This window comes from Panthera leo, chromosome B4, assembly GCF_018350215.1.
Source record: "Panthera leo isolate Ple1 chromosome B4, P.leo_Ple1_pat1.1, whole genome shotgun sequence".
Lineage (NCBI taxonomy): Eukaryota > Metazoa > Chordata > Mammalia > Carnivora > Felidae > Panthera > Panthera leo.
Genome location: NC_056685.1, coordinates 82,355,559 through 82,368,117, shown reverse-complemented (window position 1 = coordinate 82,368,117; position 12,559 = coordinate 82,355,559). Strand labels below are relative to the sequence as shown.

At 53.3% G+C, this 12,559-nt stretch overlaps 2 protein-coding genes across 5 annotated transcripts; both read right to left on the bottom strand.

Moving 5' to 3' along the window:
* Positions 1 to 545: 545 nt before the first annotated feature.
* On the bottom strand, positions 546 to 6,202 carry SLC39A5 (solute carrier family 39 member 5). The gene is made up of 11 exons (XM_042946858.1): positions 5,815 to 6,202; positions 4,810 to 5,474; positions 4,114 to 4,297; positions 3,121 to 3,283; positions 2,774 to 2,943; positions 2,390 to 2,530; positions 1,913 to 2,009; positions 1,657 to 1,827; positions 1,461 to 1,541; positions 1,127 to 1,317; positions 546 to 870 (listed from the first exon to the last, which is right to left on the bottom strand). The coding sequence occupies exons 2-11, from the start codon at positions 5,091 to 5,093 to the stop codon at positions 727 to 729; spliced, it is 1,626 nt and encodes a 541-aa protein (XP_042802792.1). The 5' UTR covers positions 5,094 to 5,474; positions 5,815 to 6,202; the 3' UTR covers positions 546 to 726.
* A 210-nt stretch (positions 6,203 to 6,412) lies between these two features.
* Positions 6,413 to 12,550, bottom strand: NABP2 (nucleic acid binding protein 2). 4 transcript variants are annotated; one of them, XM_042946864.1, is made up of 7 exons: positions 11,929 to 12,550; positions 10,182 to 10,283; positions 9,695 to 9,833; positions 9,511 to 9,582; positions 9,297 to 9,378; positions 9,139 to 9,202; positions 6,413 to 6,939 (listed from the first exon to the last, which is right to left on the bottom strand). In XM_042946864.1, exons 2-7 carry the CDS (start codon positions 10,258 to 10,260, stop codon positions 6,740 to 6,742), a joined length of 636 nt encoding a protein of 211 aa, XP_042802798.1. In that variant the 5' UTR covers positions 10,261 to 10,283; positions 11,929 to 12,550; the 3' UTR covers positions 6,413 to 6,739. The 4 variants fall into 4 exon arrangements, with proteins under 4 accessions (XP_042802798.1, XP_042802799.1, XP_042802800.1 ...); XM_042946865.1 differs by lacking the exon at positions 11,929 to 12,550 and adding an exon at positions 10,696 to 10,794; XM_042946866.1 differs by lacking the exon at positions 11,929 to 12,550 and adding an exon at positions 10,609 to 10,627.
* Positions 12,551 to 12,559: the final 9 nt, after the last annotated feature.

Genomic DNA, 12,559 nt, shown 5'->3' with positions numbered 1-12,559 from the left:
CAGCTGTGTATATTCAGGGGTGTTCTCTGTCTGGTACCCGCTGTGGGCGTCTATGTGTGTGTGAACCTCCCCTTCCCTGTGCCCTGCATGACCTGTGATGCTGCAGACACCACCATCCTGTGTGCAGGGGTGTGTTGGGGGCACCGAGGGGCATGTTTCATGTCCTGTTGCACCCTCCACCCTGTGACCCATGTACTCGGTTGTAGGAAGTAAAGAGAACTGAGCACAATTCACTGGATTCTAGTTGAATCTTTCTCTAAGCAATTTTCCCGTTCTTGCCCTTTTCCCTGCCCCGGATCCACCTGTGGTGCTAGCGTTGGGGTCAGGGGTGTTTAATGCTGGTGGGCAGCAATAAAGGGCAGATCCGCCCAGATGCCTGTATCCCCAGGGTGCTGAGGGCAGCAGGAAAATGTGGGGACCTGGCGGTGCATTTGCCCCACCCTACCCCTCCTCCCTGGGCTAAAGCACAATGCGCTCTCTGCAGATTGATGCACCTTGCACCCTCCAGGCCCCTGCTCATGTCCTCCCCCGACCTGCTTTGAGCCCTCCTCCCACCACATCCTGGTTTTCTATGCTGTTTTGGTGCAAGTACAACTGTCGTAGTCATGGCTTTGGGATGGGTTCTGTTTATTAAAATCCTATTGCTCCTACTGGCCCTGTGTCCCGCCTCCATTCCTGTGGTTGGGGGGAAGGAAGGGCAACCTGGCGCCTTTCCACTGGCCCCCATCAGCCATCAGAGACCAGGGGCCATAGCTGCTCCTCCAGCATGGCTATGGTGAGCATGAGGCTGCCCCCCAGCAGCAGCCCCAACCCCTGCAGTAGCACATGGAGCGTAGGGAGGGGCTCGGGAGGCCGAAGCAGGGCTGGTAGCTGAAAGAAAAAAAGAGCATCAGGATCCTGGCATTGTCTCTGCACCACCCCACGTCAAGCATGAGAAGGAGGCGTCAGAAAGTACTGGCAACCCCTCTGAACTCTTCCAGGCCCTTGTTTCTCAGACTCCACCCAGCCTGGGTCCAGCACCTTTCCAGGTGGCCTGTGGTGGAGGCAGAAGGACCCATACGTCCCCCTCCGCTGAACCCACCTCCCTGCCTCCCTTGCTTTCCCTGCACTACCCCACACCTCTCACCATGTCCACAAGGGCCACATAGAGGAAGACCCCAGCAGTGACCCCAAACACCCAGGAAGTGAGAGGGACAGGGCCCAAACTGAGCCCCACCCCTAGGGCTGCACCCCCTAGTCCCAGGGCTCCAGACACCAAACTCAGCAGCAGCAGCCTCCGAAAGGGCAGCCCTGCTCGGAGCAGCATCGCAAAGTCACCTGTGAGGAAGAGACGACAGGGTGGGAGGGAATAATAAGCCAGGGCCGTCCCTCACCCCTGTCACCTGCCAGCCTCCTAAATTCCACCCCTTGGAGGCCTCTCCTTTCTAGAGCCCACCCCACCCCACTTCTGCCATTCCTACCCAGTTCATGGGGTAGCTCATGGCAGAAGACTGCTAGGGTGGTGCTGAGGCCACTGGAGAAGCCATCGGAGAAGGCAGCACCTGGGGTTGGCAGGATTGGAGGTCATCAGCCTGGGAGAAAGCTCTCCCCAGGGGCACAGGGGCCTGCATTCCCTTCCCTCCCCCACTTCCTGGTAGCCCTCTCCTCCCATCACACCTATGGCCAGCCCATCAGTGAGGTTGTGCAGACCGTCTCCCAGGAGGACCATCCACGTTATATTGGCATCACCGCCACCCTGGTTCCCGTGACTGTGGCCTTGGTGCCCAGTAGGAGCTGGGGCTGGTGGGGGCTGGCTGTCCTCCCCACGGCAGCCCTGAGCTTCTTGCTCTGCAGGAAGGACAAGAACAGTGCCAGTGGCTGCAAGTGAGAACCGGGAGCTGGGAGCCTACTCTTCATTTTCTCTTCTGGTTACCTGGAGCTGCCTGCAGGGGCTGAAGGGCCATCCCACTGCCATCCTCCAGGTCCAGGGCTGGTGCTCTGAAATCCTTTCTTTTTCGCCTGCAGCATCTCTGAAATGGGAGGGTATCCCTCCTGGTGGAGGAGGCAACAGAGCCAGGGGCTAAGGAGAGGCCTGGCTACCAGCTGGGAAAGTGAGCACCTGGGTTCACCTCTGGCACTTGCAGATATTTTTTGGCTTTTCCGCTCTCTTCCCAGGTTGGCACTCCTTGTTTCTTGTTGACTTGAACTTGGGAGAGGAGGCCGCTTGGCCAGGAGTCCCAGGTCTATGCTAAGGAGCCCCCTACCCACTCTCTGTTAGTTGTCAGGACTGCACACTCAGGAAAACAGCGCTTCAGGAACACACCCCACACCCTCACCTCCTGGCTTGCGTGGCCAGTTCTTGGCCAGGACTCTAGTTTTGGCAGGAGGAGGAGAAAAGGGTATCACTCACTGGCCTGAGCCCTCTGTGCCGCAAAAGCCCTAGCACGTTCTCCAGCACAAAGAGCAGGAAGAGACCTCCGAGTACTGACAGTCCTGGTCCCAGGTCCTCCTCTGGTTGTCCGCTAGGTCCAGCATGCTGCCCTCCTTGTGCCTGACAGAGAGGGGGTCAGGGCAGACCCCAGAAGCCCCTGCACCCGACAACATCCCCCTCCTGTGTGGGACGTGGCAAGCCTTCACTCGCTGCTAGAAGGCAGCTGTGGGCTGAAGCTGAGGTTGGGGAGTGGTGCGTGGGATCTGACAGGAATGAGGAGGGGATGTCCTGTGACTGGGAACACCTTGGGTACGTGGAGGCTGCCCATCACGGGGCAGGGAGCAAGGAAGGGGCTTCACGTACATGTGGCAGCAGGTGTAGCAGTGCATCCCCACAAAGAGTGCCCACGGCCAGGGCCCCCAGGAAACCCAGCAGGGGCCGTAATAGACGAGGTCCCAGGAGCCGCAGCAGCAGCAAGGAGAGGGGAGCAGGGAGGCTGAGCAGCAGGACTGCCAGGGCGCTATGAACCAAGGCTGGGGAGAATCAGGGACTGAAGTTAGGCTAGGGTTGGAAGGAGGGCCTCAGAAGAAATGCAGGGCAGAGATACACTGCAAAGGGAGGCAGGACCCCGACAAACCCATCTTGCTTGGCCAGGGGCCAACTCCCTACCAGGGTTCAAGGCACCCTGCCACCCACTCTCACCCACTGACCAGACAGAAGATCCCCTGAGGGGGTTGGGGTTGGGGCCTGGATGCAGACACGGCTGTCGATCTGATAAAGCAGGGCTGGACACAGCAGAGCAAACTGACGAGGGGTCAGAGGAGCAGCAGGGCTCAGGCCAAAGTTGACCAGCAGCTGGGAGCCATTCAGACACTAAGGGAGTTGAGTTAGAGGTCATATTTTGGGGCATTGCTGAGAACTGTGGTCTTTAATGTCTGTCCTTCCATTGTATGGATTCTTGGGTCTCTCCAGGATCCCCTTTGCTTATGCTGGCAGGTGCATCAGGGACTGGGGTGGTTCCACAGGATCAGTGTGTGTTAATTATTAGTGAGTATTCAATCCAGTGCAAATATTCAATTCAGTGCAGGTTGGGTGCTAGTAAACATTGCCACCATCTCTCTCCCTCCCAAGCTCCTGATGATTTCAACGATTTGGTGATGGAGTTGGTTGGACAACTAGAGCACTCCATGGCAGAATCTTAGAAGGGAAAGAATCTGAAATGCCATCCAACTTCCTCGCAACAGCCCTGTTACATGTTCATCCAGACTTGGCTTGAGTGCTTCCTGTGATGGGGTGCCCACCCTCACCAGGCCTGCTTCACAGTTAGCTTTGGCTGCCCTCTGGTGTACATGGAACACGTTCACTGCCTTTCTGGCTGAAGACAGCCATCTACTCCCTGCAGGTTTCCTCTCCAGATAGCCAGCCCCAGATCCTACCCTCAGCTATTTCTCTGGATTCTCTGCTTTGCCACCAAGTGTGGCCCCTAAACCTGTCCTTGGAGACTTGGGTGTGGGTTCATGTGCACTGAGCCCAGAAGAAGCGTATTTCACTCTTGGAATAACATACCCTAAGATCACATCTGGATTGGGTTTGTTTTTTTTTTTTAATTAACTGTATTAAATTACTCTTTAAACAATTTCAGGCCATCTAAATCCCATAGTCCTTCTCCCCCCAACCCTCACCCTGGAGATCAACAGACTCACATCCTCATTCAGATGGTCAGCCAATGAATGGTCCAGCAGCAGAAGTCTGTGAAAGAGGTCCAGGCCAGAGGGGGCTGGCCCACGGGGCGATGCTGGGGCCTTTGGCTCCTCTGGGTCACCCCACTCTGAGGGACCCAGAGGCAGCCCAGCCCAGACATCCACACTCAGCTCAGGGTCCTGTGATCTGGAGCAGAGGGGATAGCAAGCCAGACTTACTCATGTTCTTTAAGAAACTCCCCTTGAGGTTCCTAGGGTGCTTAGGGGGAAAGGGAAGACCAGCCACTAGCTTGAGTTCCTGGGACCCAGAAATCGTGGAATGTCAATTCTAGAAGGATCTGAGAATTGTCAATTTATAGGAGAGTCTAGGAATGAGGGGTGTGAGGAAAAGAGAAATGGGGCTGGGGGGAGAGCAGCCAAAATGCTATAAATTGGGAGCCGAGTCAGCCTGGAGACATTGAGCACTGGGACTAAGAGCAAAGAATTGGAGGGTCCGGGGATCTGGAAGAGGAGAGAATTAGAAAGCAGTAGAGGCAAAGGGGGCCTTGAAGGAATACTAGGAGTCAGATTTTGAAACATTTGTAATTCCAGAAATCTGACTTTAGGAAGCTAGAGGTCGGCAACTGGAGACTGATCCAAGCACTGAGAAGAGGTGGGCATGTGGCATTTTGGGGTAAGGGAAGGAAGGGTTAGTAGTACCTGTATGTGGAATTGTCTCCAACTGGGGGTATAGCCCGACCAACCGGAGGTCCATGGTGTCCTAGGCGAAGTCCCTGAACTCGGCCTAGCCCCAGGCTGTGGAGAAGCCGCGCTAGGCCCCCGGCTGTCAGTGTCCCGTTCTCCCCATACAGGCCAAACAGCTGGGCCAAGTAATGGTTCTGCTCCTGCTCAGCAGGGCCCAGGTTGGGGGCTGAGCCCCCTGCCAAGCCCAAGGCCACCCACACACACAGGCCAGCCAGCAGATGACTCATTGGGGGCCCCATTATTGGGGGCAATGGGTTAGAGGCTCTGGTTCTGGCTTCTATTCCCCTTGGAACATCCTGAGGACTGTGCCCTGGAAGAACAAGGAGAAAGGGCCTGGGCTTCTGCTCTGCTGTCCAGCTCAGGCCTTCTGTTTTCCAGTTTCTAGAACACCTTCCTTGACCCAGAATGCTTCCCTCACCTGATCCAGAGCTGACTTCTCATCCTGTCCTCCAAACTCCACCCCTCAACCCTGCCTCACCTCTCTGTCCCCCTTCAATCCACAGGGCCTCACCCTCATTGGCAGCGTGAGAGTCGTCACCTCAGGTCCCGGTCAGGCCTTATTGTGGACACTAAGAGGTTCCTGAGTCAGGGAGGGGAGTGGGGCTCAGCCTCCAGGTGCCCTGGTGGAATGGAGGCCACGTCAGTTAGAGGGCTGGGATGGACAAACGCCGCCCCCCTCCCAGCCCACCTGCCTTGGGGCGGGGTCAGGGAGGGGAGGGGCCAGTGTGGGAAGGTTCACATCAGAGAGGAGTTAATGGTTCACTGGTCTCTGGGGTGGGGGTCAAAGGTCAGTCTTGGCTGGGGCCCCTGAGTAGGGAGGGGCCACCCTCTGCCCCTGGAAAAGCCACATGGCTAAGGAAACCCTGAGCCTGGCCTTTCCTTCTAAATAACTCACCCCACTAAGCCAGTTGTACCATTTTAACCTTTCCCTGCATATACTCTCACCCCCACCCTCCACACCTTATATCTGGTACTGGGCTTCCTCCATCTCCAACCTCCATCCCCACAATCCCCGGGAAAGTGGGATTTGGGTGTCCCTTAGCTGGAAAAGAGGCGAAGAGGCAGATAAGTGGCAACCCCAGGTGCATGGGGAAGAAAGCGTTCTTAGCAACTCCTTGTCCCAGCAGAGTAAGAGCCAGAGCTCTGGAAATAGATGATCAAGAAAGGGGAAGCCCTGGTGGGAAGAGGAAAGAAATATCTGGGCTCCCTGCAGATGTCTGACCTGGCTTAAGATCAGGGGAGCACAGTCTGATTAGGGCAATTAGTCCAGGGGGCCGAGGTTTTGGCGTTACCTGACAGCAGGAGACTGGAAGGACGCCCAGAGGAAGGGGGACACAGCCTTCTTGGCTCCAGCTGTGGGGGGGTAGGCAGGCAAGCGGGCAAGGGTCACCTGCAGGGAGGGGGCAGGGGAGGGACACTACCTTAAAGGGGCAGGCCTGCTTTGCCTATGCTTCCTTACCTGTAACTTGTCTTCCTTCTATCTCCTAGGGACACTCCACTTTCCCACATGTCTGACTGCTAACCTCTTCATTTTCCCATGAAAAGCAAAGGAGTCCGGTACAGAGTGGTAACATTTATTAGGAAGGAGAGATTCGATTTGATTTCCACATCACACACACAAGAAACAGACTGTGACTGTCGTTTCTAAAGGGAAAGAGGGCCTTGAATCCCCAGGGATAGGCAGATCTAGCTGGGTAAGGCAGGGAGCATGGGCTTAGGGTGGATAAGACCAACTGCTCACCACCCCTCCAGTGAAATTCAGTGGATAAAATACTGCTGCCTATCGACTCCCACCCCCCACAAGCCAGCAGCCTAGTAAAAGGCTGTGTTCTCTAGGAGACACTTGGGCTATAGTGGGTGGTGGGAAGGGAGGAAGAATGTCTTGCTATCTCTTGCTGCTCCTCCGGGTCTCTTTGCCGTTACTGACAGGGTTGCTGGAGGGGCCAGGAGGGCCGGCAGCTGTGTGGTTGGGCTGGCTTCGGGTAATTCGGGTGCTGGGAGGATGCGAGGGTGCGTGAGGAGGGTGTGGGCCACCACCAGGACCTGGTGGGGCACTCAGTCCATTCCCGTTCTGGGTCTCAGAGGCTAGTAGTGGGAGAAGGGGAAGAAACACAGGAATTAGAAAACTAAGGTAGGAGAGAGGTCCATCCCCAAGGCCTCCCTCTGTGCCCTAGAGAGTAGCACAGTCTTCATCAAGCACAGCGGCACATTCAGGCCAGCTGGACCAGTTGTAAAGAGCAGGGGTTGTACAAATGGAGCCCTGAGAAGACTCAATCATTTGGGAAGTTGCTACGTGAATCCTAGTGTGATATTCTTCTCTTCCATTCACCTTTGTATCATGGAGGTCAGACCTAGCATTCGCTGTTTAGCTCTAGGCTTAAGGACCTCTGACAAAATGCCCCTTTGTCGAAAGTCTTTGTAAAACTGGAGAAGCATGGGAAGGGGAAGGACCCAAAGCTTCTGTGTTATGTAAGAAGCAGCTTTAAAAAAGGAAAGTGTGGTGGGTATCACGATGATACATACATTTTCATTTTGGAAAATAAAGATAGGGGGGCGCCTGGGTGGCTCAGTCGGTTAAGCGTCCGACTTCAGCTCAGGTCACGATCTTGCGGTCCGTGAGTTCGAGCCCCACGTCAGGCTCTGGGCTGATGGCTCAGAGCCTGGAGCCTGCCTCTGATTCTGTGTCTCCCTCTCTCTCTGCCCCTCCCCCGTTCATGCTTTCTCTCTGTCTCAAAAATAAATAAAACGTTAAAAAAAAATTAACAATAAAAATAACAATAAAAAAAAAAGAAAATAAAGATAGGAATAGGAAAAAAAAAATATTACGCACACCCTCAAAATGATAAGTAACATTTTGGTGTATATTTCACATGTTTGATTGGAGCCAGGTGTGTGAGATGATTTCCTTGAGCTCCTACAACTGTGCACATCACTACCCTTGCCCCTACCAGTGTGTCATCTGTAGGACCATCTCCTTCATAGACTACAAGCTCCTAAAGGCAGGTGCTGTGTTTTTATTCCTTGGCATTCCTCATCTATGTTTGTCAAATGAAGACAGAGGCCTGTGTCTCTTATACAGAGGGCACTATGAACCCTAAAAGGGGTAGAAGTCATAGGCTAGTGATTCTTAAACCACATATCTGCTTGGACCCAGGCTGTTCCACCAGACTAAGATATCTGTTGCCAGAATGGAAAAATAATGCCTTTTCCTCAATTCACAGAAAAAGTTAGGAGTACATAGGGAGTTAATGTTAAGTTCTTACGCCAGACATGCTTTTTATTAAGACTTTTGCACCTGTTAGCAGGTAACAAAGTGAACAAACATCTGGCAAATGAGCATTAGGGCCAAACAGGCTTAAATGTACCTTATTTAAAATACTTCTTATAAGTTATAGTTATGGAGACCTGGACATATGTAACAGTCATATTTTCCAGTGAAAATATGGATGCTGATTTTTATGGTGGAATTAAATGTTATTTCATGGTGTTTCCAAAAAAACCATGATCCCAGTGGTTCTGACACAAACAATTCTGAAAACCATGGTAACTAGGGATGTAGACACAGACTGAGCAAGGGTAGAAGCAGCCTGAAGCCTAGTGTCACAGGGAGAAACCTAAGACACAGATCAGAGGCAAGAGGAGTCGAACACCCAGGCAGTAGTAGGCTCAGCCGGGAGATTACCCAGAAGGAGAAAAAGACCAGTGAAACCCAGTTCCTAAAGAGAAGCCAGGGGACGAAGGAGGTGGTGTTGGTGGGTGATTCTAATCAAAAGCAAGAGACCAAAAAACAGGGTCTTGCAGTATATCAGATGGAAGAATCATAATCCTGAGGTCCACAGGCTAGAAGAAGGGTCTTTAGTTTCAAGAAGAGTGGTGACTCCCCAAAGGGAACTACTTGGTGCCCTAACTCTGTACAGTGTAGACTGCATGTTAAGTCATATACATCCATGTTAGAGCCATGTAATGAGTCAAAAGGACAAGGGGGAAAGGACAAGGACCTGCCAGAGAAGAAGCAGAGAGAAACAAGCTTGAATAAAGGAGTGCAATCTTGTTGGATAAACTGTTTTCATTTGTGTCCTTGAGTGGTAGTGGCAAAAGAGTACCAGAGCCCTATCAGTGACAGAAACAGGTCCCCAAATATTTTCCCCACAAGGACTTACAAAAGAACTGGGAGAATTAGGTGGAAGGGGATACATGGAAAGAAGACAAATTGGGAAAAAGGATGAGGGCAATGCATCTTTCCATGCTAGGGAGAGAACCAGCAGATGGAAGGGAAAGGTTTACCTGGAGAAACGGCAGGGGGTCCGGTGGTAGGCTGGGGAGCCGTAGGGCTGCTGTCGTTCTGGACCTGAAGGCACAAATTAAATACTCAGACCTTGTTCCCTACCATGCTTCTTGGCTGGACCTACCCTCCTTCCCCATATCAAGGCCATGGGACTCACCGTCTTATTGGGTGCCTGCTGGGCACTGTACTCTGGGTTTGGCTCACTGAAGTTAGGAACCTCAGAATAAACCATACAGAATCTGCAAAGGGAGAAATTAGTTGAAGCCTCAGACCCAGCCTCTGGAGGCCTGAGAAAGGTCTAGATACAAGACATGGACTATATACCCTTATGCTGGCTGGTGCTTCTGCATCCCAATCCCCAAAACACTTACTCTCCAATCTTTTGAAGATCACCCCCACGTCCAGTGTATAGTGTCAGACAACCTTTGAATACTGAAGCGTACCTGTGGGGGCACGAAAAGTAGGACTCAGAGTACTCAGAAGAGTTATAGGGACTGTTAACTCTAACCCCCTTGACTTACTAGCCTTGGATAGCCAGGAATAACCAGGAGTTACCCTTTGGTGAGCCGAATAATGTCTCCAGGCTGGATCAGGTTGCCCACGTCGTCCCACACAGAGATATTGATGCTGCCAGTTTTGTCGGCCACCTTGCAGGTCCGAACCTCGTGCCCGTCCTTTGTCTTGGTCACTCGGCCTGGAAGGAACAGACAAATGTTGGGGTGGAGGTGAAGGGAGGGTCAGAGGGATGAGATCTAGGTATGGGTGGGTGAGGGGGAGTGGAGGGACAGCACCATGGAGAGGGCACTGAGTGGAAAGAGGCCTGAGTGGCGCTGGAGGCTTGGATCTGGCGAGTTCCATCTACTCTGCACTCGACTACAACTCTCCAGGCCAGGGTGTAGGAGATTCCGCGTAAGCAGCGTTTTGGGGTGCACCCTGACATCCCGGTAGCTAATTAACAGAGGAGGTGGTGCTCTTCCCCTCCTGCCCCCTCCCCAACCCTGAGAACCCCCGCGCAGGGGTCCCACCATCCCAGAATAGCCACCTGTCTCCAGCACAATGAAGATGAGGTTCAGATTCTTGAGCCCAGGCTTGATATCTTTAACGAAGGTCTCCGTCGTCATGCTGCCTGAGCCTCCGCACTACACTAGAAGGGGGAAAGGGGAATGATGGCTCAAGGCTTGGAGTCTTTGCCCTTATGCTCCATTTCCCAAGGCCTACCTACCACGCTAGGCTGGGGTCAGGCAGCCGCAAATCCTCTAATTCTTCTAAAAGGTTATAAACCAACTTCCCCAGGAGCCTCCAACTTCAAGATCAGAATTTCAGGGTCTCTGTATAGGCTGCTTCGGGACTGGAAGGCCCCGTCCCGGGATGCTCTTTCAGTCTCAAGCCCAGAAGTCGGGGAGCCGACGGAGACGGGGTGGGGGGGGGGGGTAGGGAAACTGGTGCAGACCCAAGGAATGGAATCTTACTCGCCAAACCTTCCCGAACCCTCATCCGGACAACTCAGGACTCGGTCCATCCCCTCCCCCACCCACAGCCCACCACCCACCACCCACCCAGCCCGCAGGCCGGACAGTGCACGCAGCAGAGCCGCCCGCAGGGGGAGCCACAGGCCCCGCTGCCGCCGGATGCAGCGCGGTGGAACGCGGGAGTACGGACATTCTCGGAAGTTTCCGGCTGGCCGCCTCGGACCAATCAGCACTGTCCCGGCGCGCCCCGCGCCCGCCGCTGGACCCCGCCCAGCCAACCGGGATCCAAGATTCACGCGCCGCAAAAGGGGCGGATTTTAGGTATTAAAGGAGCCTGGTAGGTGGTTGGCTTGGCCAGGAGAAAGATTGACCACCAGGAGGCGCCTCGAGTCCCACTTTTCCTTTCCTTTACTGGGAGGATGTACCTAGGCTCTGAAATTTTCTCTTTAAGACATGACACTGGAGAAAGGACCAGAGGTTTTGGAACACGGTGGTCAAAAGTCTGAAACAGGCTCCGCAGTTGTTTTCTCGATAATTCTTAAATATGTAATTGCATTTTGCAGACAAGAAAACGTAAGTTATATAAAAGGCAGTGCTTAGCACACAGGTACTTTCTTTTCCCACTGCTATAATCCTTATCTCTATTCCTGATTTGGGGTCCTCATTTTTTTTTTAATTTTTTTTTTAAAGTTTATTTATTTTTGAGACAGAGAGAGACAGAGCATGAACGGGGGAGGGTCAGAGAGAGGGAGACACAGAATCTGAAACAGGCTCCAGGCTCTGAGCTGTCAGCACAGAGCCCGACGCGGGGCTCGAACTCACAGACTGTGAGATCATGAGCTGAGCCGAAGTCGGCCGCTTAACCGACTGAGCCACCCAGGCGCCCCTGGGGTCCTCATTTTTAATGCACGACCCAGCGCGGTCAGGGTTTTGGAAAAAGTGGCCTTCACACCAGAGGCAGACACCCTTTTTGAAAGAATGGAACCCGGGGCACAGAGAACAGCATTTGCATTAGTCTCTCTCAGAGTCTGAAAGACACCTCTTCCTAATGTACTTACCTCACTAGATCCCAGGGTCTGGCCCGCCTCCTCTCCCAGACCCCAGAGGATTTAACAGAGGAGGCCCAAACCTTTAGTTCCCCTTGGGATTTGTTAGAAAATCAACAAAAGGTTCTAGTTCTGTAATGTTGTGTATAAACCAATTACATATGTACAAAGCACTACCATTTGTTTAGCGAATATCCATAACAAATAGTGTTTAATATCAGATTAGCTTAAGAGGTCATGTAGTTGTAATGCTTTGGTTTAATTAATCCCTTACCTTCTAGAGAGCTTTAGGCTCCGCCTTGATTTTCCTCGGATCCCAGGTTCTCTCCTGCCCACACCCCTCAACTACGGTGTCGTATCCCAAGGAAATCAAGGCACAACCTAGGAAGAGGGACATTTTATCTCCCTTCCCTGCCCTTAGGTGCTTCAGGGAACTCTATGAGTGTCCGGAGAGCCAACGTAGACACAACAGGAGTGCGGCGAGGAGAGGTAGGGAACCCGTTGGGCACGCTAGATTAAAGCTTTGCGGTTAGACACTCCAATTCTCCACCCCGTGGTCGCCGTATCCACTCCCGTGACTATAAGTCATAGGTTCGGGAAGCTCCGGGATGCTGACCACCACTCTGGTAACGGGAGATGGCAGGTCACACTGCAGGCCAGCCTCCTCGCAACGATCTCGCACCTCGTGGCATCAACTTTAGGAGATGGGACACGTACACCTCTCCAAAGCGTAGCCTCTGCCTCCCGGGAGCTAGCCTCCGGCTCCGCCCCCAACACTCATGCTGGGAAGAACATAGAGTTCTCCCTCCCAGATGGCTATATAGTCCTCGTTGGGATCATAAAGATTTCCGGTGTAGAGAGGAGGCCCGGCTAACCTTCCTCCCTCCTCGTTGGTCGCTCTTGGC